This window comes from Dasypus novemcinctus, chromosome 13 (genome assembly GCF_030445035.2).
Source record: "Dasypus novemcinctus isolate mDasNov1 chromosome 13, mDasNov1.1.hap2, whole genome shotgun sequence".
NCBI lineage: Eukaryota > Metazoa > Chordata > Mammalia > Cingulata > Dasypodidae > Dasypus > Dasypus novemcinctus.
The window spans coordinates 14,984,713-15,011,954 of record NC_080685.1 but is presented as its reverse complement, the minus strand read 5'-3'; the positions used below and the strand labels follow the sequence as shown (position 1 = coordinate 15,011,954).

Genomic DNA, 27,242 nt, shown 5'->3' with positions numbered 1-27,242 from the left:
CAGGTACACATGCTAGACATTATATATCCTGCCATAACCCACTGAATGGACTGGGGGAGAGTGTAAACGACAATGTAAACTATAATCCATGTGGTGTAGCAGGTGCTCCAAAATGTACTGACCAAATGCAATGAATGTGCCCCAGTGATGAAAGAGGTTGTTGATGTGGGGAAAGTGGGGGGGGGGGGGGGGGGTTAAGGAATGAGGTATATAGGAACCTCTTATATATATATATATGTATTTTTTTTTTAAGATTTATTTTTTATTTATTTCTCTCCACCCTCCCCCCAGCCCAGTTGCCTACTCTCTGTGTCAATTTGCTGTGTGTTCTTCTGTGTCCACTTGTATTCTTGTCAGCGGCACTGGGAAATTGCATCTCTTTTTTTGTTGCATCGTCTTACTGTGTCAGCTCTCCATGTATGTGGCGCCACTCTTGGGCAGGCTGCACTTTTTTTGTGTGGGGTGGCTCTCCGTAAGGGGTGCACTCTTTGCGTGTGGGGCTCGTCTATGTGGGGGACACCCCTGCATGGCACGGCACTCCTTGTGCGCATCAGCACTGCACGTGGGCCAGCTCACCACATTGGTCAGGAGGCCCTGGGTTTGAACCCTAGACCTTCCATGTGGTAGGCGGACGCTCTATCAATTGAGCCAAATCTACGTCCCTCTTATATTTTTTAATGTAACATTTTGTGTGATCTATGTATCTTTTTTTAAAAAGACAATAAAAAATTTGCTTAGAAAAAATAAAGGTAGTTTTGCAGGTTGAGAGGAAAGTACTCTAGGGAAGCAGATGTGGCCTAAGTGATTGGGCTCCCGCCTACCACATGGGAGGCCCATGGTTCAGGTTCTGGTGCCTCTTAGAGAAGACAGCAAGCTGGCGTGATGGGCAGGCACAGCAAGCTGACACAACAAGATGATGCAACAAGAGGCACAAGAAGAAAAACATAATGAGAGACCCAACAAAGCAGAGAGCAAAGGTTCCTGGTGCCTCCTAAAGGGACGAGCTGATGTGACTGGCAGGCACAGCGAGCTGACACAAGCTGACACAAAAGGAAAAAACGAGAGACCCAACAAAGCAGGGAATGGAGGTGGCTTAAATGATTAGATGACTCCCTCCCACATCAGAGGTCCTGGGTTTGGTTCCCAGTGCTTCCTAAAGAAACAAAGAAGACAGGGAAACGGACTTTGGCCCAGTGGTTAGGGTGTCCGTCTACCATATGGGAGGTCCGCGGTTCAAACCCCGGGCCTCCTCGACCCGTGTGGAGCTGGCCATGCGCAGTGCTGATGCGCGCAAGGAGTGCCGTGCCACGCAAGGGTGTCCCCCGCGTGGGGGAGCCCCCACGCGCAAGGAGTGCGCCCGTGAGGAAAGCCGCCCAGCGTGAAAAGAAAAGTGCAGCCTGCCCAGGAATGGCGCCACCCACACTTCCTGTGCCGCTGACGACAACAGAAGCGGACAAAGAAACAAAAGCAGACAAAGAAACAAGACGCAACAAATAGACACCAAGAACAGACAACCAGGGGAGAGGGGAAATTAAATAAATAAATAAATCTTTAAAAAAAAAAAAAAAAAGAAACAAAGAAGACAAACAGACACAGCAAATGTAAACAACAAGGGGGTGGGGAGAGATCAATGAAATAAATCTTAAAAAAAAAGAAAGAAGGGACACTAGATCAAAGCCATATGAAGAAATAAAAATCTCTGATGAGGGTAGTGACATGGGTAAATATAAATGTCAGTACTACTGTACTTTTTAGTTGGTAATTCCAATTTTTCCTGCAGGACCTAAAAGGCAAATGCATAAAATGCAATGAGAAATCTGTGGTTTTGGACTCATAATGTTAATACGCAATGGGATAGGGTTCCTGTTCGGAAAGATGGGAAACTTTTAGTAATGGAAAGTGTGAGGGTACTGCAGTATTGTGACTGTGATTAATCCTACTGAATGGCATGCTTGGGAGTGGTTGAGAGGGGAAAGCTTATGTTGTCCATATGTTCCCACAATAAAGTTTTAAAAGAGCAATTCAAGACACAATGATAATTAAGTGCAATATATGATCCTGGATGGGATCTAGCAAGGGAGGAGAAAAGAAACGAAGGGGCATTATTGGGACTTAGGAAAACAACTGGAATATATATGGACTGTAAGCTTTATATCAATGTTAAATCTCATGAACTTGCTAACTGCACTTATTTATATAAGTAAACACCTTGTTCTTAGGAAGTGTTCATGGCAGAATTATTTTATTTTATTTATTTATTTATTTTTTAATTTAATTTCCCCCCTCCCTTGGTTGTCTGTTCTTGGTGTCTATTTGCTGCGTCTTGTTTCTTTGTCCGCTTCTGTTGTCGTCAGCGGCACGGGAAGTGTGGGCGGCGCCATTCCTGGGCAGGCTGCTCTTTCTTTTCACACTGGGCGGCTTTCCTCACGGGCGCACTCCTTGCGCGTGGGGCTCCCCCACGCGGGGGACACCCCTGCGTGGCACAGCACTCCTTGCGCGCATCAGCACTGCGCATGGCCAGCTCCACACGGGTCAAGGGGGCCCGGGGTTTGAACCGCGGACCTCCCATATGGTAGACGGACGCCCTAACCACTGGGCCAAAGTCCGTTTCCCTTCATGGCAGAATTAAGTGTTCACAGAGCATGATGTATACAGCCTACACTCAAGTGTCCAGAAAATAGAGAGAGATGGATAGAGAGAGATAGAAGAGAGAGAGAAAGAAGAGAGAGGGAGAGAGCATGATAGAGCTAAGGGGGCAAAGTGTTAAATTTGGTTGTAGGGGAGAGGGTTGGGGTTCTCTGTGTGGGTCTGTATTATTTTTGTAACTGACCTATAAGTTTGAAAATATTTCAAAATAAAATGTTAAAAGAGGGGGAAGGAAGGGACAACTGGGGGAAGAAGAAAAACCAAGGCCAAGTTCATCATTTGAAGCCCCAATCCCAGCTATACCTGACGCCTGGCCCTGCCTTTGGCTTAAGTTGGATCTGGGCTTGTTATTGGCTACAGCAGAAAGTGTTACACCTGATACACTAAATACACACAAAAAAAACACACTTGGTTTTCTCTTACTATGAGAATAATATGTGGTTGTGGCAAATTTTTGAAAGACATAGGAAAGTGGAAGGAAGAAAACAAACTCTCACCCACCATCCCATAACTTAGAGATAATGTAAATGGACTTACTCTTAACTCTTTCAAAACAGGAAAAATCACCATTCGTGAGCACCTGCGACCATGTCAGTCACACAAAGCCAGACACAAATCAGCCGACGTAAGCCGCACGGCAGGAAAGCTACTGGCTCATTTCTGTCTTGCTTTGGAGAGTAGCCCTGGCAGGTTTTTACTTAAATGGGAGGGGTTTTCCCTTTCAAGTTCAAAAGCCATCAGTCTGCCTACTGGGAACCAGGGACATGGTGCGGACTTGGCCCGTGACCTAGCCCTTTTTTGCTGGGGCAGCTGAGCTGAGCGCGAGCGCGGGCGCGCCGAGTTCCAGCCGGCATTTCAGGCCCGCCTTCACCTTCCAGTAGCCCCTGCAGGAGCGGCATGGAGGCAGCACGCGCCCACCAAGCAGCGGAAAAGGATGCTCTGTGCGGATCGTGGGGCCGTGAGACGAGGCCACCGGAGCTGCGGGAGTTCTGCCAGCAGCTCCTGATCCTCCAGCCTGGTGGGTAGCCCCAGCGGGGCAAGGGGTTTGACTCAACAGCATTGTAAAGACGCTGCAGCCGTTGGTTTTACCACCCAACTGGAGGAAACCAAGAATTTTCTTTTTTTGTAATGCACACTGCTAAGAGGAGGATATGTATCACCTCGCTGTCCTCAAGGCACTCTAAGGAGGCATGACCTGTGGTGAGATGGCTCAGGTTCAAGCCGAGAAGCTGAGCATTAACCCATTGTAATCGTTAACGCGTGTGGCGATTCATGAAGGTCACTTCACAGTTCTGTGCCTGTTAATATCTTACTCTCCTCATAGATTTGAGAATTCGGTGTAAAACATCTAGAGCTGTAAAAACATTACACAAATGTAGGTTTTTCTGGGTTTTTGTTATTGTTCCAACTCTTAGTATTGAAGGAGAGCACAAGAGAAGGGAACACTTGATCACTGGTGGGTCTTAAGGCCCATTTCAAAAGACCAGTGTGATTAGGCTCGAACTCTGGAAGACATCGTTTACTTTCAGCTCGTTAGGAATCCAGACTATTCTGAATCGCTCATTTATTTATTTATTTATTTATTTACTTACTTACTTATCTATCTCCCCTTCCTTGCCCCCCCCCCCCCCCCGTTGTCTGCTCTCTGTGTCCATTCACCGTGTGTTCTTCTGTGTCCGCTTTCAGTGGCACCGGGAGTCTGTCTCTCTCTGTTGCATCACCTTGCTGTATCAGTTCTCCATGTGTGCAGTGCCATTCCTGGACAGGCTGCACTTTTTTTGCCCTGGGTGGCTCTCTTTACGGGGCACACTCCTTGCGCGTGGGGCTCCCCCACGCGGGGGACACCCCTGCGTGGCAGGGCACTCCTTGCGCGCATCAGCACTGCGCATGGGCCAGTTCCACACGGGTCAGGAGGCCCAGGGTTGGGACCATGGACCTCCCATGTGGTAGGCAGATGCCCTATCCATTGAGCCAAATCCGCTTCCTTCTCAATTTCTCTTACAGTGGCCAGGTTTGAGGAATGTCAACCCTGAAAAGGAATGCAGGAGGTTCTAAGTGTCCTCCTTGCCGCCTCTGGAAGACAGTCGCTGTAGGTAGGTCTTTCTCCGTGGAAGGGCTGGCTTGCCCAAAGGGGTTGGAAGAAACCAAGTCTGCAAGCCCAGGCAGCATGAGTCTGACAAAGTGCAAGGCCACCATGGATAAACTGATGCAAGAAGTCAGCGGCCTCTGCGGTGTCCTTGTGTGGGTCTCTGTCCAACGCGGGGACACTCCAGCACTGCTCAGGAGGCATGAAGACTGAGATGTAGAGAAGACAGGCCACTGGGCAGATACCCTGGAGGAGGTGCTGCTGTCCAGGAGCTGGAGGCCTGCAGTGGAAGGAGTCACGGACAGCTGCTCCCAGGCGCTCCTGTTCTCCAGCGTTCCCATTTCCCACCACTTTCCCTTGCTTGCCTCCTGACAGTTAACCTCGTCACCCAGGGGCTTCACCATGGAATTTTACTTTTTCCTGAGAAACAGGTAGTATTTCACACGGTAAAAGAAAGAACATGTAAATTCTACCAATTCCCTGTTGAAAGTCCCTCTGTTTTGAAATGACATTTGTTTGCTATTCTGTTTCTAGTAGAGAATCAAGAGCAATAAAGTCCCTCACTGACCCAAACAAAGCAAAAGGACTAAATGGGTCAACAATTTTTCCCCAAGGAAAATTATTAAAAGGGCTAAAATGTAATACCTCCCTTTCCACCTCTCCACTCATATGAAAGTTTGATGTGGGTCTCTCTCTAACACAGATCACCCTCACAATCAAATAATTGTGCTTTGCCCCACAGCAGACCCAATTCGTGGTCAAAAGCCGGGTCAGCCCTAGGCTGTGTCCCTCTCCTTTCCTGGGGAGGTGGGTCCCCGAGGTCCCCTTTGGAGCCCAGGCTCCTCTGGTGGGGAGGAGGGCGCCCGCAGTAGCAGTTGCTGCTTTTAACTCAGTTTTGCCACCGCAGTTCTTTTCCTTTGTCCCTCTCTTCTGGGCAGTGTCTAGCCTTCTCCTGGTGTCCTAAGCCCTAGATTTTTCCCCCAGCCATCTCTGCCTGCCCTCTAGCTATTTTTTCTGGGATTGAAGACAGTCCCCTGCCTTTCTAGTCTACCATCTTCCCAGAAGGAACCAATACCTAATTAGATTGCAGTCACTCCTATTCTATTTAGTAATATTTACACCGAGCGGAAGCTGAACATTTGGAAAGTTGTGTCTTTCATCAAACATTTAGTAAGGGCGTGGTCACTTTAACCTGCATCTTTTTTCTGAATACAGGTTACTAGGGGCTGGGGTGCTGGTAGAGGAGGGAGAGTTAAACTGTAGAGTTTGGGCTGATAAAAAAGTTTGATCATGGATGGTGATCATCGTAGCCCAACATTGTGATCATAATTAACAGTACTGGGAAGTGGATTTGGCTCAACTGATAAAGCGTCCACCTACCACATGGGAGGTCCAGGGTTCAAACCCAGGGCCTCCTGACCCGCATTGTGAGCTGGCCCACGCGCAGTGCTGATGTGCGCACAAGAAGCGCCGTGCCACGCAGGGGTGTCTCCCATGTAAGGGTGCCCCACACGCAAACAGTGCATCCCTTAAGGAGAGCCACCCCATGCGAAGAAAGTGCAGCCTGCCCAGGAGTGGTGCCGCACACACAGAGTTGAAGCAGCAAGATGATGCAACAAAAAGAGACACAGATTCCCGGTGCCGCTGACAAGAATGCAAGTGGACACAGAAGAATACACAGCGAATGGACATAGAGAGCAGACAATGGTGGAGAGAAGGGAAGAGAAATTAAAAAAAAAAAAAAACAGTAATGAAGTATATATTTGAAAGAGGTTTAAAAGGGAAATTTTAGTTGTAGATGTTACTAGAACAATTTTTTTAAATACCAAAAAACCAGAGAACTGTAAAACACATGAACCCTAATGTAAACCATGAAATATAGTTAATAATACAAATAAAATATTCTTTCATCAATTGTAACAAATGTACCACACTAAAGCAAGGTATTAATGGGGGAGGGGGATATGGGAACTCTATTTTCTATGTGATTTTTCTGTAAACCTACAATTTTTCTTACACATTTTTAAAAAGTGAACTTTGAAATCAGTCATCTGTGAAAGATAAATCCCATGTCTTCAAAGTTCTGTAAGAGGTGACTATATGCAGTTCCTTGTGGCCAAAGGAAATAAAGCAATCCTGTTCTTTCAAAGGCATGGGAAAAAGTGAAGCAAAGGGAAGCAGATGTGGCTCAAGCAATTGCGCTCCCGCCTACCACATGGGAGGTCTCTAGTTCAGTTCCCAGTGCCTCCTAAAGACAGTGAGCTAGTGACGGGCAGGTGCGGCAAGCTGAAGCGACAAGAGACACCAGAAGGAAAACACAATGAGAGACACAACAAAGCAGGGTAAGGAGGTGGCTCAAACAATTAGGAGCCTCCCTCCCACATCAGAGATTCCTGTTTTGGTTCCTGATGCCTCCTAAAGAAACAAGGGGAAGCGGATGTGGCTCAACGGATAGAGCGTCTGCCTACCATATGAGGTCCAAGGTTCAAACCCAGGGCCTCCTGGCCCACATGGTGAGCTGGCCCACGTGCAGCGGTGCCGCGTGCAAGGAGTGCCATGACACTCAGCACGTAGGGGAGCCCCACACTCAAGAAGTGCGCTCCACAAGAAGCCGCCCTGCGCAACAAAAGTGCAGTCTGCCCAGGAGTGGTGCCACACACACCGAGAACTGACACCGCAAGATGACGCAACAAAAAGAGCAAGATTCCTGGTGCCGCTGAGAATGCAAGCAGACACAGAAGAACACACAGCAAATGGACACAAGAGAGCAGACAACGGGGGAGGGAGGGAAGGAGAGAAACAAATCTTCAAAAAAAAACAAAAACAAGGAAGATGAACAGATACAGCAAGTGCAAACAAGGGGGTGGGGAGAAATAAATCTTAAAAAAAAGTGAAATGCAGATCAGTGCACAGAACAGCAGGCTTAAGTAATGAAGTACGCATAACCCACCCCCACATTTGACAATGTTTACGTGAAAAGGATTAATAGTTTAGAACGACTGGTTTTCTTTTACCTTAAATGTACTGCAGTGATCAGATCTGCTTCCCCCTGCCCTACCCCCAGTGGCTCCCTTGTCTTATTTGCTTGCTGTTTTTGCTGTCTGGTTTTTTCTTTAGAAGGCATCAGAACCCGAACCTGGGGCCTCCCATATGGGAGGCAGGTGCTCAACTGTTTGAGCCACACCTTTCCCTGCTCGTCTTTTCCTTGTCGTCTGCTCGTTCACTTGCCATCCTGCTCGCTGTCTGTCCATTTTTTGTTTTTGTTCAATGTCTGTTCATTGTTTCCCCTCTTTAGGAAGCACCAATAACAACTCAGGACCTTCTGTGTGTGAGGCAGGGACCCAACTGTTTGAGCCACATCTGCTCCCCCAGATTTCCTTTTTTTCCCCTTGGCATTTGTATTAATTGCAAAGAATGTCAAAAAGTAAATAAGAAAAGCTAAATAGTTATGTTCCCTTCTATTCATTTTTTGATAACAGAGTGAGTTTTTAAAATACGTTGTTTCCCTTAGTCATATACTGTTTCCTTCCACTTAATCCTGCATGTGTAATCCTGAAGAACTTTTTTATTGTGAAAAACCCCCAGCCTCGTGCTGCAAATTCGCATGTCCATTCATACTTACTGAGCACTTAACTATGTTTTATGCTTGAGAATCAATTAAGCACAGAACACTTAAAGAGTGGTCTAGTAGGAAAGAGGGACAAGTCACCAAGAAATTGTGAGACTTTGATAAGTGCCATGTTAAGAATATCCCTGGGCTCTATGGAATCTGACAAGGGGAACTAATCCTGCACGCGGGAAGGCTTCATTAAGAATCTCTCGATTAGAAAGTAAAAGCAATGAAAGCATAAACTGTTATGTCCATCCAGATATCCTGAGCTATGACAGTTCCTTGCCCATAGCACAAGGTGCAGGATGTGCAAAGGCCCCGAGACAAAGATAGACGTGTGCTGTAAAACACACATTTGGGGGGAAAGTTCAGCCAGACCCAATCTTGAGACAAGCCTTTCTATTTTGGGGAAGGGAGTAGGCCATTTGATGAATAAGATTGTAGAGTTAATCAGGTTAGATTACAAGGGATTTGTATACCATACAACCAGGGACACATTTCAGAAAAATTCCTCAGGCACCCGAGGGGATCTAGAGATGAGGGTGTGCAGTAACTGAAGCAAAATGACCTCAGGGAGTGACGAGGCTGGGGAAATAGAGTGGATTTGACATGGTTTGAGAGACAGGGTTTGGTAATGGATGGGATGTGGTGAGTAAATAATAGCAAGGAAGAGGAGAGTTCAGAAGCAGGTTCAAGGGAAATAAATTGTGTCAATTTGAGGTGCCCTCAGACATTGGAATGATGCTAAGCAGTTAGCCAGGCCCATCTAGATAGCCACTGAAGCCAGAGGGATGGAAAACACCAATAAGAATGGAGCAACTAGGGGGAATGTTGTTGTTGTTGTTGTTGCTAAAACAGCATATTTTGGCTAGGGTGTAAGAGGAACAAGTTCTAGCAGGTTCTACTCCCTGCCTTGAACCCCATTCCAAGTCTAGCCCCAGTTAATTGCTGCTTCCCACTTTGATCTGTGCCCCACCCCAGCCTTTCCAGCACATGCTGCTTCTGCTTATCTAGCCCAGTCTGTAACAGGAGCTCAAGAAGTGACAGCATACCACCCCAAAGCATTAACTTTACATCAATAACTTGGGAGGGGGTGAAAAGATTAAATTAATTAGTGAAATTATAGAGATCACATGAAATTTTTTAAAAAGGTATCACACAGGACTTGAATGTTTCATTCTTTCAACTCATCCTCAGGCTCTGCATTCTCACAATTATAGTCCTAGCAGACTATATGGCCATTTTGCTTGCCCATCTCTTTCTTTGACAGTTTTGTTTTGTTTTTTTCCAAAAAATCCTCCCAACTACCTTGTCATATAGGTAGCCAAGTACAGCTGCAGGTCACACTTCTAAAGGGAAGTCCGCTTACCATGAACTCTGGGCATGTCTCTTAAGCTATGCCTCAATTTCATCACCAGTTATGAGGGAACTTCTACCCTGCAGGGCTGAGGGTCGAATAAAAACACACTATACAGCTCAGCCGACCTTTACGCATGCCTGATGCTGCCAGTGCCCAGACCCAGCCTCTTCCTCAAGACTGTTTATGAAGCAGGTACAGGGGCAGTTGTCCTTGTTTGGAAATCTGTTATCTTTTTATTTTAACGCAGCTTTAGATTATATAAATGACACATCAAAATATAAAGGATTCCCATTACATCCGCCACCCCCCCTTATAAAGGCCATACCCCCTCCTCTTCCCAGGAGCTAATGTGATTTTCCTTAAGCTAGTTCAAGAAAGTGGGTTTCTGCACTCACTATGGAAGTTCTAATAAATAAAGGGAATGTTCATGAAAACTTTTGAAAAGGTTCAGGGCCCTACAGGAATAGGATACTCATGCAGTTTGTTCACTAAAGACCAACCTACTAGGACTATGAAGTCATCCTCTTTAGAAGTTGAGCAGGTGAACAATTGCACATATTTGATGGTTGTCCAGAGGTCACTGAATAAACACCATCTTTAACCTCTGGGAACCAGTCTTTTCAATTACTCTGGGGTAAAGTGAGACAGGTTCTGCTTTTAGAATTCCAAAGATCCCCACATTACTAAGAAACAAACTGAAAGTCCAGCTTAATGCTGCCTGTTTACTGCCTTATACAACAAAAAGGCAGAGTGTCTGCATTTTTAAAAAGGTCGCTCAGGATTCTTTTTTCTCCTGCTATGTTCAGATGAGGTGCTGGCGTAAGACACACGGCAACATTATGCCGGATCCCAGTACCATTACCCTTTTCAGGTTAAATTCCAGCTTAGCCAAACTCCCATCCTCTCTTCTTCCCTGTCTCAAGTGCCACCCCTACCCTCCAGCACCCATAGCTTGTCATTGTTAAAGTAACACTCATATCTCTAATAATGGAAATTAAATAGGGTTTAGTATTTCCACAATGCCTCCTGAACTGTTTTCAGAAAGCCTTTTAAAAAGATCTAGATCTGTAACTAGTTCTCAAAGCCCCGAATGTGAAAGGGGGGAAATCCATTCACCTAAAGGCACAAATATGAAGTAAGGACTCACAACTAAAACGCTTAACAGATGTAATGTCTACTTAATTGGGCTCTTTTCTAGGGAAAAATATATGTCCTGAAATACATTTAATGGTCTATCCTATCTTGGACATATTTAAGGTCTGATGGTCGACGGTCCTTATGCTAACCATTACTACATTGCTACCCATCACCAGTTTTTGTCACGCACCCTTCTTACAGAGCACTATTGCAGCCTTCACCTAGCTGGTACTTGCTAATAAGGATTTCCTACTCACTCTTCCACATCATCAGAATGTCAGTGTCTCTTAGTGTGATCCCTAGACCACCAACCGTCAGACATGCTGACACCTGCGCCCTGCCCCAGAACTGCTGCGCAGCAATCTGTGCGGTCAAGTAGCCTGAGCTTTAACAAACCTTCCAGGCAATTCTGACGCACACTAGAGCTTGAGGACCATTACTACAGAGAATGCCTCACCTGGACTCTGTGAGACCCCTGACATCAAGGGCAAATGTCCGTTTTCCTATGGGGAGAATTTCCACAGCTCTGAACATTTTCAAAGGGACGTCAACCTAATAAGTAAACTATCACTGCTTTTAAAGTCATCAAATTCAGAATTATCTTCTGCAAATACACACCAAGCCAAAAAGTTCTCCAAGCCCTTTAATATTCACTTAAAGAGTTGAGGCACAGGCAATTTTTTTAAAAAACTGCATTTTTTTGTTACAAGAAAGAAAATTTTGTACGATAGCTGTATGACATGCCAATTTTCTCAAAATATCTTCTGCAGTAACATCTCATTAACACTCTGGTCCATAGGTTCATTCAATGAGGTCACAAGACAGGCAGGAAGGTGGTAAAAATAATCAATCTCACTGAGGTGTTAGAAGAATCAAATATTTACTGACTGCCTACTAGGTACACAGCACTGTTTTACACACTTTACATAACTTAAATGTGAACGTATTCTACAGTTAACTATTAACAGAATAACAACGCTACTGTCAGCTAAGCCTGTGTTTTGTTTTCACTTTAAATATAAATTATAGGACCTTTCTATTTAACAAAGATCTCGCCCAAAGAAGCATGCCAACATACACTAATAAATGTTTTCCATTTCCAAAGATTTTATACATGTGTGCAACTTTAGCACATGGGAACATCCAATCTGTTGCCAACTTGACTTAAGCCTTGAGTTCCTTCACTGCGCCCACTGGGCATCATTTGGCCAGCATCATGATCCCCGGTTTCATCACCTGTTAAACCTTTAGGAGGAAACAGTGTGGGAGGAGGCGGGAAGCAGGTGTTTTGTTTTCTTCTACCTAATACAGCTAACGTTCAAGAGTAGAAACTCGTTTTTAAAGTATTGAAGCTGTCATTTAAATAAGATAATGTACTTGGCTTAATCAGCTCTAAAGTGAAGATAACCATTGCCTTTTCAAAAGGCTTTAAATCAAAGCTGATTGTTTTTCAGAAAGCCAAGTAATACCTAGCTTGTACTGCACTAGTTTTCAATGGCATTTATTAGCTTTCTGCCCTCCTAAAATCTAAGTGGAACCCTCACTCCTCCAGCCAATTCTTACTTCTGGGTCCATTCTTTTCTTGCCAAGCTATCTGCCCTACTCCTTTTTCCACCTATATTCCCTCTAAGCCCCTCAGTCTTTACCTAGGACATTGCGAGAAAGATAGTTTCTTAGCTGTCTATACAGGTCAATTACTGACCAATCACAACTACACTGCATTGCATTTCAGATCCTCTTAGTAAAACCAATTAACTATCATGTTTCTCCTGCTCATCCCCCCAAAAAGCACACCAAGTGTCATAATTTTTAAAAAGTACACTGTAAGAGTTCTCACAAACCTAGAAGGTTCCTAGAGGAAGAGTCCATTAAAGTTTGAGTCACCTAGTCCAATGTTCTAATTTACAGGTGAGAACACTAGCAGGGATATGACAGGACATGCCCACGGCTACTGCTAGCTAGCAGCAGAAGCAAACCTTTCCACTATCCCACAACATGCACACGTGCTCGCACAAGCACACACACACACACACACACACACACACAAAAACCCATGTTAATGTAAGAAAAGTTGATAGGTATACCAAGATAAAAAGCCCACTGAATCTTTGGGATCTCTCCAGAGACTTAAAGATAGCATAAAGCCAATGTGTACAGTGAGAAAAGCTGCTCAGCTGTTCAGGTCAGCAGATGTCACACAATACAAAGGATCCTTATTCTCAGTCCTGAAATTCAATCTGACTGCAGAAAACACGCCAATACTTGAGTACTAAAGGTCCCACCAGTTCCATTCAAGTCTTCAGTCACAAGGTTTTGTACCTTACTCTCACTGTTCAATAAGATAAATGAATCAAGTTAAGCAGGACTAAAGAACACTGAAGATAAAGGCAAAGGAGAACAAATACTTTTTACTAGCACATCATCCCAGTTACCTTAAAGGATACACTTCAAATTAATTGTTACATTTGTGACTGAACCGTATGATTTCTGTGAAAATCAACACAATAGTTAAGACATTAACAAAAGATCAATTTGGAAATACTAAGTCAGGCAAGCATGCAAAATTCAGAGTATTAAAAAATGCAAGGCCCAGTGGCCTAAAGAAGACACTCCTCAGAAGGTGGACCTGAAGATGCTGAATACAACTATATAAATCAGGAGCTGGAAGGGACACCTCAGAGATCAGTGGACCAGTTCCCTTACTTTACAAATGAGAGTGAACAGACATGAATTGGCACAGCCCACACTGCTAGTGCTATTTGTAACTACACATATCTAAAATACAGGGAGATAAATATCCAGAACAAAACATTTCACTAAGCCCAATGAATTAAAACATTTCCAGACTGATACAAAGGGTAGGAGTGAAAACTGTTAATACAGCACAGCAGCACGTTTCACAAGTATTTCTTGAAGATTTTAATGCTCAGCTTTGATAAACACGACTGAGTTTTCACCCAATTTTCTGATACGTAATAAAATGTACTAGCTTTAAAAATATGTACTCTTCAGCTTTCTCATACACTTTTTTGTTGCCTTATCTTTCAAAACTAAGCACTGGGTGTTTTTAAGATAAGTATTGTTACACGTATGTACATTTTAATTGCACACTTTCTGAAGAAACAGAATCCATGATATTTCAATATTCAATAACTCATAGTGTATTTATAAAATGAAAAGCCCTCATCAAAATACATTTCTCAGTGGGAAAAATAAATAAGACAAATGGATCTACACAAAGCAAAAATTAACTTTGGTAGATTTTTAGTATGGTGCACAGTCCATATCAAGCATATTTGCCCTTATTCTCCCCGAGCTGTTCATCTTCCGAGTCAAGAATTTTCTGAATATTTTAAATAGAGGTTTGATTACGCTGACATTTGTTTTTCATTCCACATCATCTTCAGCCAAGCTCTGAGCACTTACGATTCTCTGATGGAGGGGAAGAAAAAAAAAAGGAAAATAATTTCTATAAGCATAAGCATTTAAATCAGGATCCTATAATACATACAACATAAAATGCTTTTTGTATTCAAATAATCAAATATTGCTAAAGCTTATCCATTTTGACATTTATTTCAACATATGTAATCTATCATGAGAGAAAATGATGATCATACTACAGTCAGTTCCACTTCAAAAAAATTCAGGTTAATAAAGGAAGCATAACATCACATTGTTATGTATTATTCAATTATGTAATTAAAAAAAATTCTTCACTCCCAAGAACACTGATCAGTATTAGCTCGAATGATCTTTCCATGCTCCAAACATTACTCAGTTTTCAAACTCTTTCCCTTAAATCTCTGGGACCTCTTATTTTCTTTCCAGTCCTTTTTCAATCTAGTTGAGTAAGGACCAGTTTGAAGAGTAAGCTATTCAGTTAGTAACCATAAAGTTCTGCAAAAATCCCCCATCACTATCTTAATAATTTCAAATAACTGAGGAAATTAACATACAAAAAAGTAAATTCATTTGAGCCCCTTGGAATGAATTAAAAATGAATACATTTTAATTAACTTAAATTATGGATAATGTTTTACATAAAAGGTTAATATGAACTACTCAACAGTGATTTGGAAAGGTAGTCAAAATAGCTCCAAACTCAAAGCCCACCTCCGCAGGAGAGGCACTGAACTTTAGACGAAGTAGGGCTGAGGGTGTCCATGGTCCTTTATGGCACTTTCCAAGGTACGTCATAGTGACACCTCTGCCTTCAGTCAGGCCACCTAACAAAATGCCTGAGATCTCAAAGAGTAGGCAGAAAGCCAGTTTTTTTGAGATTTACTCTACTTACTTTTACCTCACATTTCCTTACCTGACTAATTGTTGGGAGCTTAGTCAGAAGCATCTGGAACACTGGTGGTGGAAGAGTTTGCTGTAAAACTTGCAATAACTGCTGTGGCTGTCCACACACAGCAATTGCATTTGTCAAATGGTCCACACCTTTCTCATATTCACCTGTAAGATGTACATAAATTACACAAAATTTGAATAGCCTTTTCCTGCCAAAAATTCAACTCTAAAGTTTTCACTTTCTTCAAGTTAATGCTGATAAAAAATGTGTTCAAGTAAAAACCAGAAACAATGTATAGTTCATTCACATAACTGAATACTATACAGCCATAACAAGAATGAGTCAGATTACATATACTGATATGGAAATGTCTCCAAGATACAGACATAAGGGGGAAAAGTTAAGGAGTATAATTGTCCAAGTGTATTACCATTTATATACTCAGAATATTTTTGCAAGATTACGTAAGAAACTGCTAACAATGAAATAGTATTCTATGAAAGAAGAGAACTGGCAGATTGGGGACTGAAGTGGAAAGGAGACCCAATTTCACTTTAACCAATCACCATGTACTATTTAAATGTTACCGCATATAAGCTCAAGAAAAACGTCTTTTTAAAAAGTCAAGCTACATTGTGATTAAACACTTTGGACAGACTGTAAGGTATGTGAAAATATCTCAATAAAACTGCTTTAAATAGCCGAAAAGGAAATGTGACTCAAGCAGGTGGGCACCCACCTGTCACACAGAGTCACAGGTCTGGTTCCTGGTGCCTCCTAAAGACAAGCAAGACACAGCGAGCTGACACGCAACAAAATGACGCGAGCTGACGTAATGAAGAGACACAACAAGCAAATATGAGACACATAAAAGCAGGGAGTGCAGGTGGCTGGGTGACTGGGCACCTTCCTCCCATGTGGGAGGTTCCAGGTCTGGTTCCTGGTACCTCCTAAAAAAAAAAGATGAACACACAACAAACAGACATAAGACAGCAGACAGCTAACACAAACAATGAGGAGGGTAGAAATAAATAAAATAAAACTTTAAATAAATATGCAAGAATAGCCAGAAATAGCAGCTATGTATAGCAGGGGAAGAAGCCTAGAGTTTGAAAGGTGATGAATCTTTTGTTTTTTATTTTTACTATTACTGAAATGATGAAAATGCTCTAATAAAGATTGAAGTGATGAACGCACAACTATGTGATTATACCAAATACTGACTGTACACTTTGGATGGACTACATGCTTTATTAATATGTATCAGTAAAAATGATTTGTTTTATATATACATATATATATGTATATATATGGGAAAGTCTTCTGGGGAGCGTCTACGAAAATATTCTCTAATAAAAAGCAAGTTATTTTCTTTCTACCCTTGCTTCCCAACTTTGAGTGGGATGTAAGGATGTGCTACTTCGAGTTGTGGCAACAATGAGGCAAAATGAGGCCCAAAGTCTACAGTCTCAGATAAAGGATGAAAGGAGTCTGTGTCTTTCATTTGTTGAGCTGCCCAATCAACAAGGCTGCCTGCCTCCAGACCTCCTCACTCAAAAAAATTTCCTACTTTTGAAATAAGAAGGTAAAAAACATCACTTGAGTGAGAATGCTGATATTCTAGCTACTGCTACTGCTGTGTGCTAGACTGTCCTTCACTGCAGTGCTGGGAGTCTTATGTCTTCTGCCAGCACCAGTGAAACTATGGCAGGCTAACTTGGTAGCGTGCAAGAAGCTGGCAAAATTTCAGACACTTCATAGTTCATGGTATCAGTAAGCGTGGTTTTTAGTAAGTTTTTATTTACTAAAACAGCTTTTCATGATATAAATTCACAGGAAACTGATCTTAATGAGTTTTGAATGAAGCTATCAAATGTTTATGGAACAGTACTTTCGAAGTATTAACTTTACATAAAAATGCAATGTGTTTTAAACACTTCCTCCTCAATCACATTTACCATTGTCCTGGAAAACTGTTCTCAGTGCTTTGTGTGGAGAAGCTCACACCATTTTCAGAATAACATTTAGTCAGGAGGTACTAGTATTATCCTCATTTTACAAGTGAAGAAACTGAGCCTTAGGTAACTAATAATCTTAAGCCCAGGGCTCCTCACTCCAGTACTCCTGCTTATATACTAAACTTCTTCCAGAATCCAACATTCATAAGAATAATTTGTAACTTAAGATAATGTCTTCAAAATACTTCTCATTTACTTTTTTTTTCTCTTTAAGATTTATTTATTTATTTAATTCCCTCCCCTCCCCCGGTTGTCTGTTCTCTGTGTCTATTTGCTGCATCTTGTTTCTTTGTCAGCTTCTATTGTTGTCAGCAGCACCATTCCTGGGCAGGCTGCACTTTCTTTCGTGCTGGGCGGCTCTCCTTACAGGGCGCACTCCTTGTGCATGGGGCTCCCCCATGCGGGGACACCCCTGCGTGGCAGGGCACTCCTTGCGCGCATCAGCACTGCGCATGGGCCAGCTCCACACGGGTCAAGGAGGCCCGGGGTTTGAACCGCGGACCTCCCATGTGGTAGACGGACGCCCTAACCACTGGGCCAAGTCCGTTTCCCTCATTTACTTTTAATCTGCCCTAGATGGTAAGCAACTTGAGTATATAGGAACTTGACCATCTGCAAATCTTTAGGTGAAATTAACCAAACAAATTCTAATTACGTCAAATTATTTCTTGGAATAGGAGAGGCAAGATAAAAAGAAAAACTGGTTACTATGTAGTAACTACTTCAAAGCAACTTGAGATAAAAGCTAATTTGACTCTAAAAGTAAATTTATTAAGACTCTACATTTCTGAATGGATTACAGCTCTCAGATGTCAATTTGACCATTTTAATTTCTTAGTAGGAATTTTAAGAAAGAGTTTAATGAGGCACAAAATAATTCAGAATTCAATAATTTGGTTTGTTCTAAAATCAACTGTCACGAACCCATTAGTGTGATCAACCTCCTCTGAGACATTAAAACAATGGTGATTTTCCAAGGTCCTCCTAGATCTAACTTTTAATGCGAAATATAAAATTGACAAATATTAAAGTCACTCCTTACTACAGAAATACAGCAGAAGACCTGATGATTATATGGAAGGGTTAAGAGAAGACATTCCTAGTTTATATTTCTATAGTTAGTATTTATATACGGTACTATGGCAATGTTCTCTAAAATACAGAAGTAAACATTTTTAATATATATATATTTTTTAGGGTACTAGGGCCAGGGAATGAACCCAGGGACCTCAGAAGTGGGAAGCCAGCGCTCGAACACTGAGCCACATCTCACTCAAATACATTATGACCAATGACAACCCACTACGAATATTTACTTAAGCCAGTATTATATAAAATATTAATGGCCACATTAAGCACCCAAAAAATCTGTCATGATCTATTTAGAACACCACTTTTAAAAATAGCCTAACTATAGAAGAAAAGTCTCATAAACTTTTATTAGTGCAAAGACTTCTGTCTACTTCTTCTATCTTTTAAAGAAAGACTAATACCTTGGGCTAGTAACTCTTCACCAAGTTGTATTTCTTCAAGGAAGAATTTCTGAACAGCTTCAGCATCTTTAAGATCAGGTAACTGTAGAAACAGAATGTTTAGTACACCAAATTATGCCAGGGGATATACCCGTATGCAAAAAATCATAACAAAAATCAAAATATAAACAACAAAAGAGCTCTTAATAAGACTGATATAACAAAATTACACACTCCAACAACTCCAAGAATTAGTTTAGCATCTACATTCAAACAAAAAAAAAATCCTTATCAATCAATGTGGCATTTAAACAGCTCTTAGCTCCCAATCAAACCTAAAAAGAAAAATGAAGGGTACAAATAGCTCCTCGACAAAACACTTTATTACCTACAAAATTTTTTGCTTGCCATCACTGTAAATTCTTATACAACCATAATCAATTTGTTCTTCCAGTCCAACAACATTTTGTACAGACTTAACATGCATCTAAAAGATTTTTAAAAGGCAAAAGAATATAATACTCTCGACATACATATGACTGCTTAATCAGTTATCTATTTGCTGGACAGGTAAATTACTTCTAAGTGTCTTTACATTAACCATAACAGCTTTATTTCAATAAGTTTACATTTGTATTTTTATGGTTTTGTGATATTTGTTACAAATTACCAGACTGAATGATTATGGCAATATACAACACCAGCTATGTGGCTTTTAAAAAAAAAAATGTAAACTTATGAGAAGTCAATCAAAGATGTCTCCATTTTTAAATTTCAAAACTTAGGCTCTTATTAAGAAATGTATTTGGCTCTTGAATTACATTATATATGCTCTCATTATCCAATATGGGTGAAAAAAATTTCTCAAAGTGAAAGCATTGTCATTCCAACATATAATAAGAATATGATTATATTTCTCAGTCTGAAAATACATACTGACTCATATTTCTATAATCTATTTTCCTATCTTTAAGAAAACACTACTAAAAACAGTGAACAAAAAACAAATATTATTCACAATATAAATATATTTCAGAAAGACACTTTAGACATAATTACAACAAAGTGGTTCCTTCCCAGTTTCCACTTCACTATTACCATGTCCAGTCAATTAACTGTGCTGATTACTCAACTACTTAAGGACTAAAATACAACATTTATTGATTTAATTTTTTCTTGCCTCCACTTCTTTTGAAAAGAACCACTGCTGATCCAGTTGCCCAATTCTTGGGAATCCAAACAATGGAACTAATTTCAATAAAAGGATAAAGTTACATGTACAATGGTTATTATTTACTTAAACATACCACAGAACATTTATCAAGTAAACCTATGAAGTCATTAAAAATATATTTATATAATAAACCAAATAAATTTATAAAAATAAAAAAAAAGATCTATGAAAAGAAAAAAAGAACAGATTTATAAGTTCATTTACATATTACAACTGTAAAAATGTTAGGGCAGTATAATTCTGAAGCAGTGGGTGTGAATAATTCTAAGACTTTAAAATGAATATGTGGTTCTTTCACATTGAAGGAAAAATTAAATCAATAAATGTTGTTGTATTGTTTTGAAGCAGAGTGAGAAAGTTTGAGCCTTCTGGTGCAAATGTCTTTTGTAGACTATTTTAGTGTCCCTTAAATACTGCTTGAACAGTAAGTTGTCTAGCCAACAAAGGGGAAATGACCATGGACCAGATATCAGATGCTGAACTGAGCTAGCTACTCCTAAAAAAAGAAGAAATTATATCTAAAAAAATGAAATCAATGTCTGACATCAACTATCTTTCTCAAAAATACATATTGAAATGGATTTCAATATAATATTTATATAATAAACTAAATAAAAAAAACAGATCATTACCTTGGAAAGCCCAGCTCTCTCCTTGGCAAGTTTCTGCTTCTTTCTTCCTGCAAGAAATATGATGGAATATCTTCATTCTGCCATTATCACAATGGGAATCAAAGCCTAGCTACTGTAATAATTCATTTTATTTGCAAAACATTCCTGCCTCGTGATCTGCTTCCTGATGTATTTGTCAAGGCCATAGGAATAGTTCTACTCATTGAGTTGTGGGCAATGTGCCATTTCTGGGCAGGTGCTTTCTCCTGTTATCCCTGGGGGACCAGGACCAGCAATTCATAACAAGAGAGGCAGTCTTTGCGTAATTACAGTAAGCAGAGCAAGCACCCCCTTCTAACCTACAAAAGGTGTGTAACAGGAGCAAGAATTAAGCCACTAGTATTATATACTTTTACTTAAACATAACAGATTCTTTCTTTACTGAATACTGAAAACTATCTGACACTCTTAAATGGAAAAGCCCACATTTGAGAAGTTTTCTAAAAATAATCAAGCAGGAGATAGTGCTCAGAAATGGACTTCTAAAGTCTTATAATTCAACTGATGCTGGCTAGGTCGAGGAAAAAATTTTAAAACACCTCTGATAACCTGTAAGTTGTTGTTGTTGTTTTTTTTTTGAGATAAGCAATACTAAAATTTTTCAGAAATGAAAACTATTGGTTAAAACCTTAATCAGCAATTAGTCAATTCAAATTCAAACCACTGATAGTAGGAAACAAATACTATTTGCATCCCAAGTCTTCCATTTACTAGCAGTGTGACTGGGCAAGTTAGAGCAACTTGTGTCTTACTTCCTCACATATAAAACTGATTGAAAAAAATAGTACCTACTTCATAGCTGTTGTGAAGTTTAAATGAATTGTTATGCGTACATTATTTTAAACAGTGTCTGGCTCATAACGCACTATATAAGCATGTGGTATGAAGACACTTTCCTCAGGTAAGGAGCTGTTATAACTAAGCAACTGAAGAAACAGTTTTAGCAGTCACTGAAACCTACCAATAGCAACGAATAACTATTTAAAGGTTAAGGCTCGGAAACGGACTTTGGCCCAGTGGTTAGGGCGTCCGTCTACCACAAGGGAGGCCCGCGGTTCAAACCCCGGGCCTCCTTGACCCGTGTGGAGCTGGCCATGCGCAGTGCTGATGCGCGCAAGGAGTGCCGCGCCACGCAAGGGTGTCCCCCGCGTGGGGGAGCCCCACACGCAAGGAGTGCGCCCGTGAGGAGAGCCGCCCAGCATGAAAAGAAAGAGCAGCCTGCCCAGGAATGGCGCCGCCCACACTTCCCGTGCCGCTGACGACAACAGAAGCAGACAAAGAAACAAGACGCAGCAAATAGACACCAAGAACACACGGGGGGGGGGGGGGTTAAATAAATAAATAAATCTTTGAAAAAAATTAAAGGTTAAGGCTCTACTATTAGAGGGATAACCTTAGGCAAATATCTTAACTCTCCAAAAATAAAGTCTGCCCAATTTTAGAGAACTGCTGTGAGAAACAAAAACCTTAAAACAAGCACATGTCTTCCGAAAAACTTGCATTCTGCAAATCAGTGTAACAACGTGTAACTAAAGAAGTCAGTGACCTGTTTGCACTTGTCCAACTCTAGAAAGCTATTTAATTTACTATAGTTAGGATACCCTCTTTTTTCATTCTACTTTTACAAACTGGATTTAATAACCACAATACCTCTTGTCAATTCTAACCTCCATAATACAAAAAGTGCTACAACTGTAAGCTTAAATACAATGCTAGCAATTTCAACAGAAGTTTAAAGCCGATCTTACACATTATTTTGAACATTGCCTATTTCTTTAACAAACATCTTACAGGTGTTTATTACTCACTACGCAATTAACCGTGGGGAAACACATAACAAACTCTACCCTTAATTTACTTAAGGGTTTAGGCCTTCTTTAGGCAGAAAATAATCAGACCATGTTAACTGCTGAATTGTATGGTAGCCTAGTGCTCCAAGCGGAGTAATAAGACTAGAAAAAAAAATGGAAAACTTCATAAAGGAACTGAAGATGAAGTTAACACCTGGATGTTAAAAGATACTCAGTTAAGTTTTAGATACTACTTGACCAGACACAATTCTGCAATACTCTTATACTGCCTTTCTAATAGGCAGAGGATAAGTGAGTATGTGTCAACGAAAACAAAAGGCACATCAGAAATGAGTATGGCAAGTTTGGGCAATAAACACTGAAGGGTACAATTCGCAATGCCAGAATTAGGGGAAAAAGATAAAAAACAGTAATGAAACCCAGTAAAGTTCTTTCCGTTAATAACCTCAAAGTGTCCCATTCAGACACTCCCTCCCTGCCTGAGGTAGGAAGTGATTGCTACTGAATTATTTTTGACTGATAGTTGCCGAATTTTAGGACTGCTTAGTTGCTTTACATTTCTAGCAATAAAATTAAAGTTCTGGTTTTAGTTTCGTAAGACAACATGTTACATTAACTTAGTATCATAAACCATCTCTTAAAGAGACAGCTGGTAACAGACTAAAATACTAAGAAGGAACTATATAATTAATCAACAAAATGAGAACTAGAGGCAATATTTGCTAGATTATCAGTCATGTGCTACTGCGGTAATCCTAACAAGTAAAAACAGGAATGCCTGCTTTAATATACATAAACATGAGCTTAAAAGTCCCAAATCTAAGATCAGTTTTAAAGCATTTATTTAAATAAGGAGCTTATTTAATATATTTTTCAGTATTTACCATTTTCTATGGCACTGTTTAAATGAAACACCCCTTTAGGTCCCATTTTAATTTGAACGCTGAATTCCACTTATTAATGATTATTTACGTTAACAATTTTAACAAAAATTATTCTGAAAAGTTTTTCTTGCTAAAATATTAAACAATCTCTAGCATTCATCAATTACTATGTGCCTGGGACTGTATTAAACTCTACATTTATTCTATCATTTTCTAAGAGGGAAACTAAAGCTTGAGGATGTATAGTCAGTCCTTTGCCCAAGGTTACTTAGCTAATAGTGATGAGCACTCAAATCATTGGCCTACTGCTAAAGCTAAGGAGAAAAAAAAAAGTATGGACTGAAGATAACAGAAAATGAATTCTGAAAGATTTCTCAATTTGTCTAGAATGATAGCTCTTTTGAGTACCGCAACGATGAAAAAGTTTTCTCAAGGTTAACAATGGGACTGCAGTTATTTCCAAAAGAAAAGAAGGATTAATCTATTCCTTAAAGAAGTCTGCATACATACCACCTACTCCCACAAACTATTTCTGAAGCTAGAGGGAAAGATGACCTGAATTCCAAGAGTTTCACTTATAGTCAATTTACGGAGGCTTCTCCCCATGTCAGAAATCATGGTGGGCAAACATATCTAATCTTCACAAAACCTACAAGAGGCAGATGACATTACTTGATTTCACAGGTAAGATTCAGAATGCCCAAGTTTATGCTGCTAATCAGTGACCAGCTAAGGCCTGGAAACCCAGTGCCTGAATCCAAAACAGGATTCTTCCCATTAGACTAACTAACCATAAATAAAATACTAATCCTTTACACGTAAAAGCCAGGAGAGCTAGTTGTCACATTGTAGATTGTAAACGATCAGTACCGACCAATATGGCAGCCAGCGGGGACACGTGGCTATTAGGCACTTGGAATGACTTCTTGAATACGAAAAAGGATAGTCAGTTCTTCTTACTTTTCCAGCTTTAATAACTTACATGTCGATTTTAACTTGAGAAACGGAAATTTCTGGGCAATCTAGTGATCTTAGATTACAAGAATATTTCTCACTGCCATATATGCTTTTCTAGTGTTGCAAATGAAGATGCCTCCGAAATTCAAAGCAGATGACAAAGGTTTTAGTGACAGTATTTCCTTCTCTTTTAAGGGCAGTGACAAATCCAGCCAGTCTTAAAGTATGTCGCAGGTATGAAATAAGACTGAACCACAGAAGAGGCGCAGCCCTTTGGACTCCCCTACAATTTCTGTAGCATTCGCTCATATCTTGGAAGCACTTACAGCGAAGCCACCAAGAGGGTTTAAGAATGCTGTAAAAATACCGCATTTAGATTTGCGGATTTAGTCTCAGGCTAAAATCTGCAAAAAGACAACTCTCGAGTTAAGAATAAAGGTTAAAAAGGATTAACGACAAAAAAAAAAGGGAAAAAAACCCTAATTTAATTCTCCAAACCAGAACGAATTTACAGAACGAAAGTGTTTGGAGAAAACAAAATGGGGAGGGGAAAAAAAAAACCCTTCAAAATGGAGGAAATCACGCACCGCATGGAAGGTGGAAAGAGGACCGGGAATCGCGCAGGCGGCGCCATCTCCTTTCCCCAGACCCTACCCGACCACGAAAAGTCAAGGCAGCTCGGCCCGTGGTCTCAGCAGGCCTTTCGCAGGCGCCAGGCCCGGGTCGGCCCGCACGCAATACGCAGCGGCCCAGACGCCCCGGCGGCACGGGGGATGCGGGAGTGTGCAGGGAGAGGGCCCGGGCCGCGCCCCTGTGCCCGCAAGGCTAGCGAAGGCGGGGGGCGAGGGCAAGGGGGACCCATGTGAGGCGGAAGGGAGACACGAGGCCCAGGGGCGAGGGGACCCACTCACGCTCTCGCAGTCTGTTCTTGAAATTGGGGTCACTCCGTCTCTTGCGGTCGAAGTAAATACAGTACCCGATGAAGAGGGCCCCGCACACACCGGCGGCGATGGCGCTGTTCCGACCCACCATTTTCTCTCGACAGCGGAGTATCGAGGGCGGCGGCGGCAGCCCACGAAGGAGCCGTTGGCCGCCAACCCTCAAAAGGGACGGCGCCGCTCAAAGGGGACCAGCCGCCGGTGAGGGCCGCGGAAGGGCCCCGCGCGCAACGCCACTTCCGGCTCCGTCGTCTTTGGAGACCGCCCCGAAGGCGTCCAGCGCAGTGCCGGAGCAGAGGGCGCCGAAGCCGCGCCTGCGCCTGCGCCAAGGGGACGACCCGCGCCTGCGCCAAGGGGACGACCCGCGCGCGGGAACCCAGGGACTGTGATCCAGCGCCATAGGGCGGTTCTGCTCGCTCATTTAAGGGCTTTGCGATTGACCACGTACTTCCTTAAAACTGCTGAATTTGATGAAAGAGGTGTTTCATCGTTTTGCACACGTTCAGACTTTATAGCTGACGACGTTATGCCTGTCGAAGATATAAGATGGCTGACGACAAATCCCACCCTTATGTAATAGAGGGGAGTCTGTGAAGCTTGTTCAAATTAAACTGAATTTGCTTTTCAAGTTCAGTTGCAACCCATTGTGCACCAAGCACCATAATCAAGTGATTGAACTTGAGTTCCAAAAGAATGGTACTATGCAGTCTCAATTTATGAAGCGTGGAAGAACATTGAATGGAGCAATGTCTTAAAACGTAGCCTCAGAAACTGGTTGGAGAAAAAAAATAGAAAGTGTGAATTGTTTTATAACTTTTGAAGATATTATATCAGTACTTTAGATTAAAATTTTACCACAAAGAAAACCTTGGGCTCAATTGTGGTTTTTTTTAAGCAAATCAATTTTATTAGTACATATTAATAATGCATATAATGCATCCAAGGTGTACAATCACTGGTATCTGATATATCACGTTGTGCATTCATCAGTCATTATTAGCGCATTTTCATTATTTCAATAATAACAAGAAGACAGAAAAATTCTTCATCTCTCAATCTCTCCAATTGGGTTTACAGAGGAGTCCACCAAATAAACAATGAATAATACCAATCAAACACTTTCAGGAAATTTTTAAAAGGCAAGGAGTGCCTCTTGCCATCTCATTTTATTAGAGAAGGATAACTTTGATTTTAAACCCAGCAAAGGAAAGTATAAGAATGTATATTAACAGCCAATTCCTGTCTAGAATATAAATTCAAAAATCTTAGAAAAGTGACATTTTTGTAAATCATTGTTTCCAATCCAGAAGTTTTTTGTAAGTTACTGTTACTGCTGCTGCTTTTTTCTTTTTAAGCATTTATTAAGTCTTTCACTTTCACTAGATATAAAACAAATTACGTGACCTGGTAACAAAATAGTCACTGTCTTCCGTGACTTAGTTTCTGTTTTAGTTATTTATTGCTGTGTGATTATCCCCACATTGAGCTGGATTAAAACAAAATCCATTTAACCCCTCACAATTTGTGTGGGTCAGGAATTTGGAAGTGGCTTAGGTGGGCAGTTCTGACTCAGGTCCTTGCAAGTGGTTGCATGCAGGATGTTGGCACTGGCTGTAGTCACCTGAAGGCTTGACTGGGGTGGGGGTGGGGGGGTGGAGAAACACTTCCAAGAGAGCCCACTTGCATGGCTGATGGCATGAGGCCTCAGTTCTAATCATGACAGTGGCAACTAACATCTCCAGAGAGCTGAGGAAGAGAGAAACAGAGAAGTCACACTGTTTTTTATGACATAGCAGCAGAAGTTCATTGTTCAGACATTCAATCACTTCTACTGCATTGTATGGTCACACAAACCAGCCCTAATACCATGGAGGAGGAGACTAGGCAGGGCATGATAGTAGGAAGTGAGGTTCATTGGAAGCCTGCTCAGAGGCTGGCTACCGCCATTCCCAAATACCCTCCCGGTCCTATTTGCCACAGCACCCCTTCTTTCAGTCATTCACTAAACAAATATTCACTGAGTGCTTACTATTTATCAAACTCTAATCTAGGTAATGGGGATATAAACTGAACAAGTCTCACTATTTGCTCACACAGAGATTAAGTTCTAATGGGAAGAGA

The 27,242-nt window shown here is 41.4% G+C and overlaps 1 protein-coding gene and 1 non-coding gene across 2 annotated transcripts; both read right to left on the bottom strand.

The window, feature by feature from the left end:
- Positions 1-11,465: 11,465 nt before the first annotated feature.
- TOMM20 (translocase of outer mitochondrial membrane 20) lies at positions 11,466-25,469 on the bottom strand. Its single transcript, XM_004473121.5, has 5 exons — positions 25,095-25,469; positions 20,493-20,539; positions 18,648-18,729; positions 15,158-15,300; positions 11,466-14,271 (listed from the first exon to the last, which is right to left on the bottom strand). Exons 1-5 carry the CDS (start codon positions 25,213-25,215, stop codon positions 14,227-14,229), a joined length of 438 nt encoding a protein of 145 aa, XP_004473178.1. The 5' UTR covers positions 25,216-25,469; the 3' UTR covers positions 11,466-14,226.
- LOC111759071 (small nucleolar RNA SNORA14) lies at positions 24,406-24,541 on the bottom strand. Its single transcript, XR_002793165.1, has one exon. It is a non-coding gene; the product is annotated as a small nucleolar RNA SNORA14 (small nucleolar RNA).
- Positions 25,470-27,242: the final 1,773 nt, after the last annotated feature.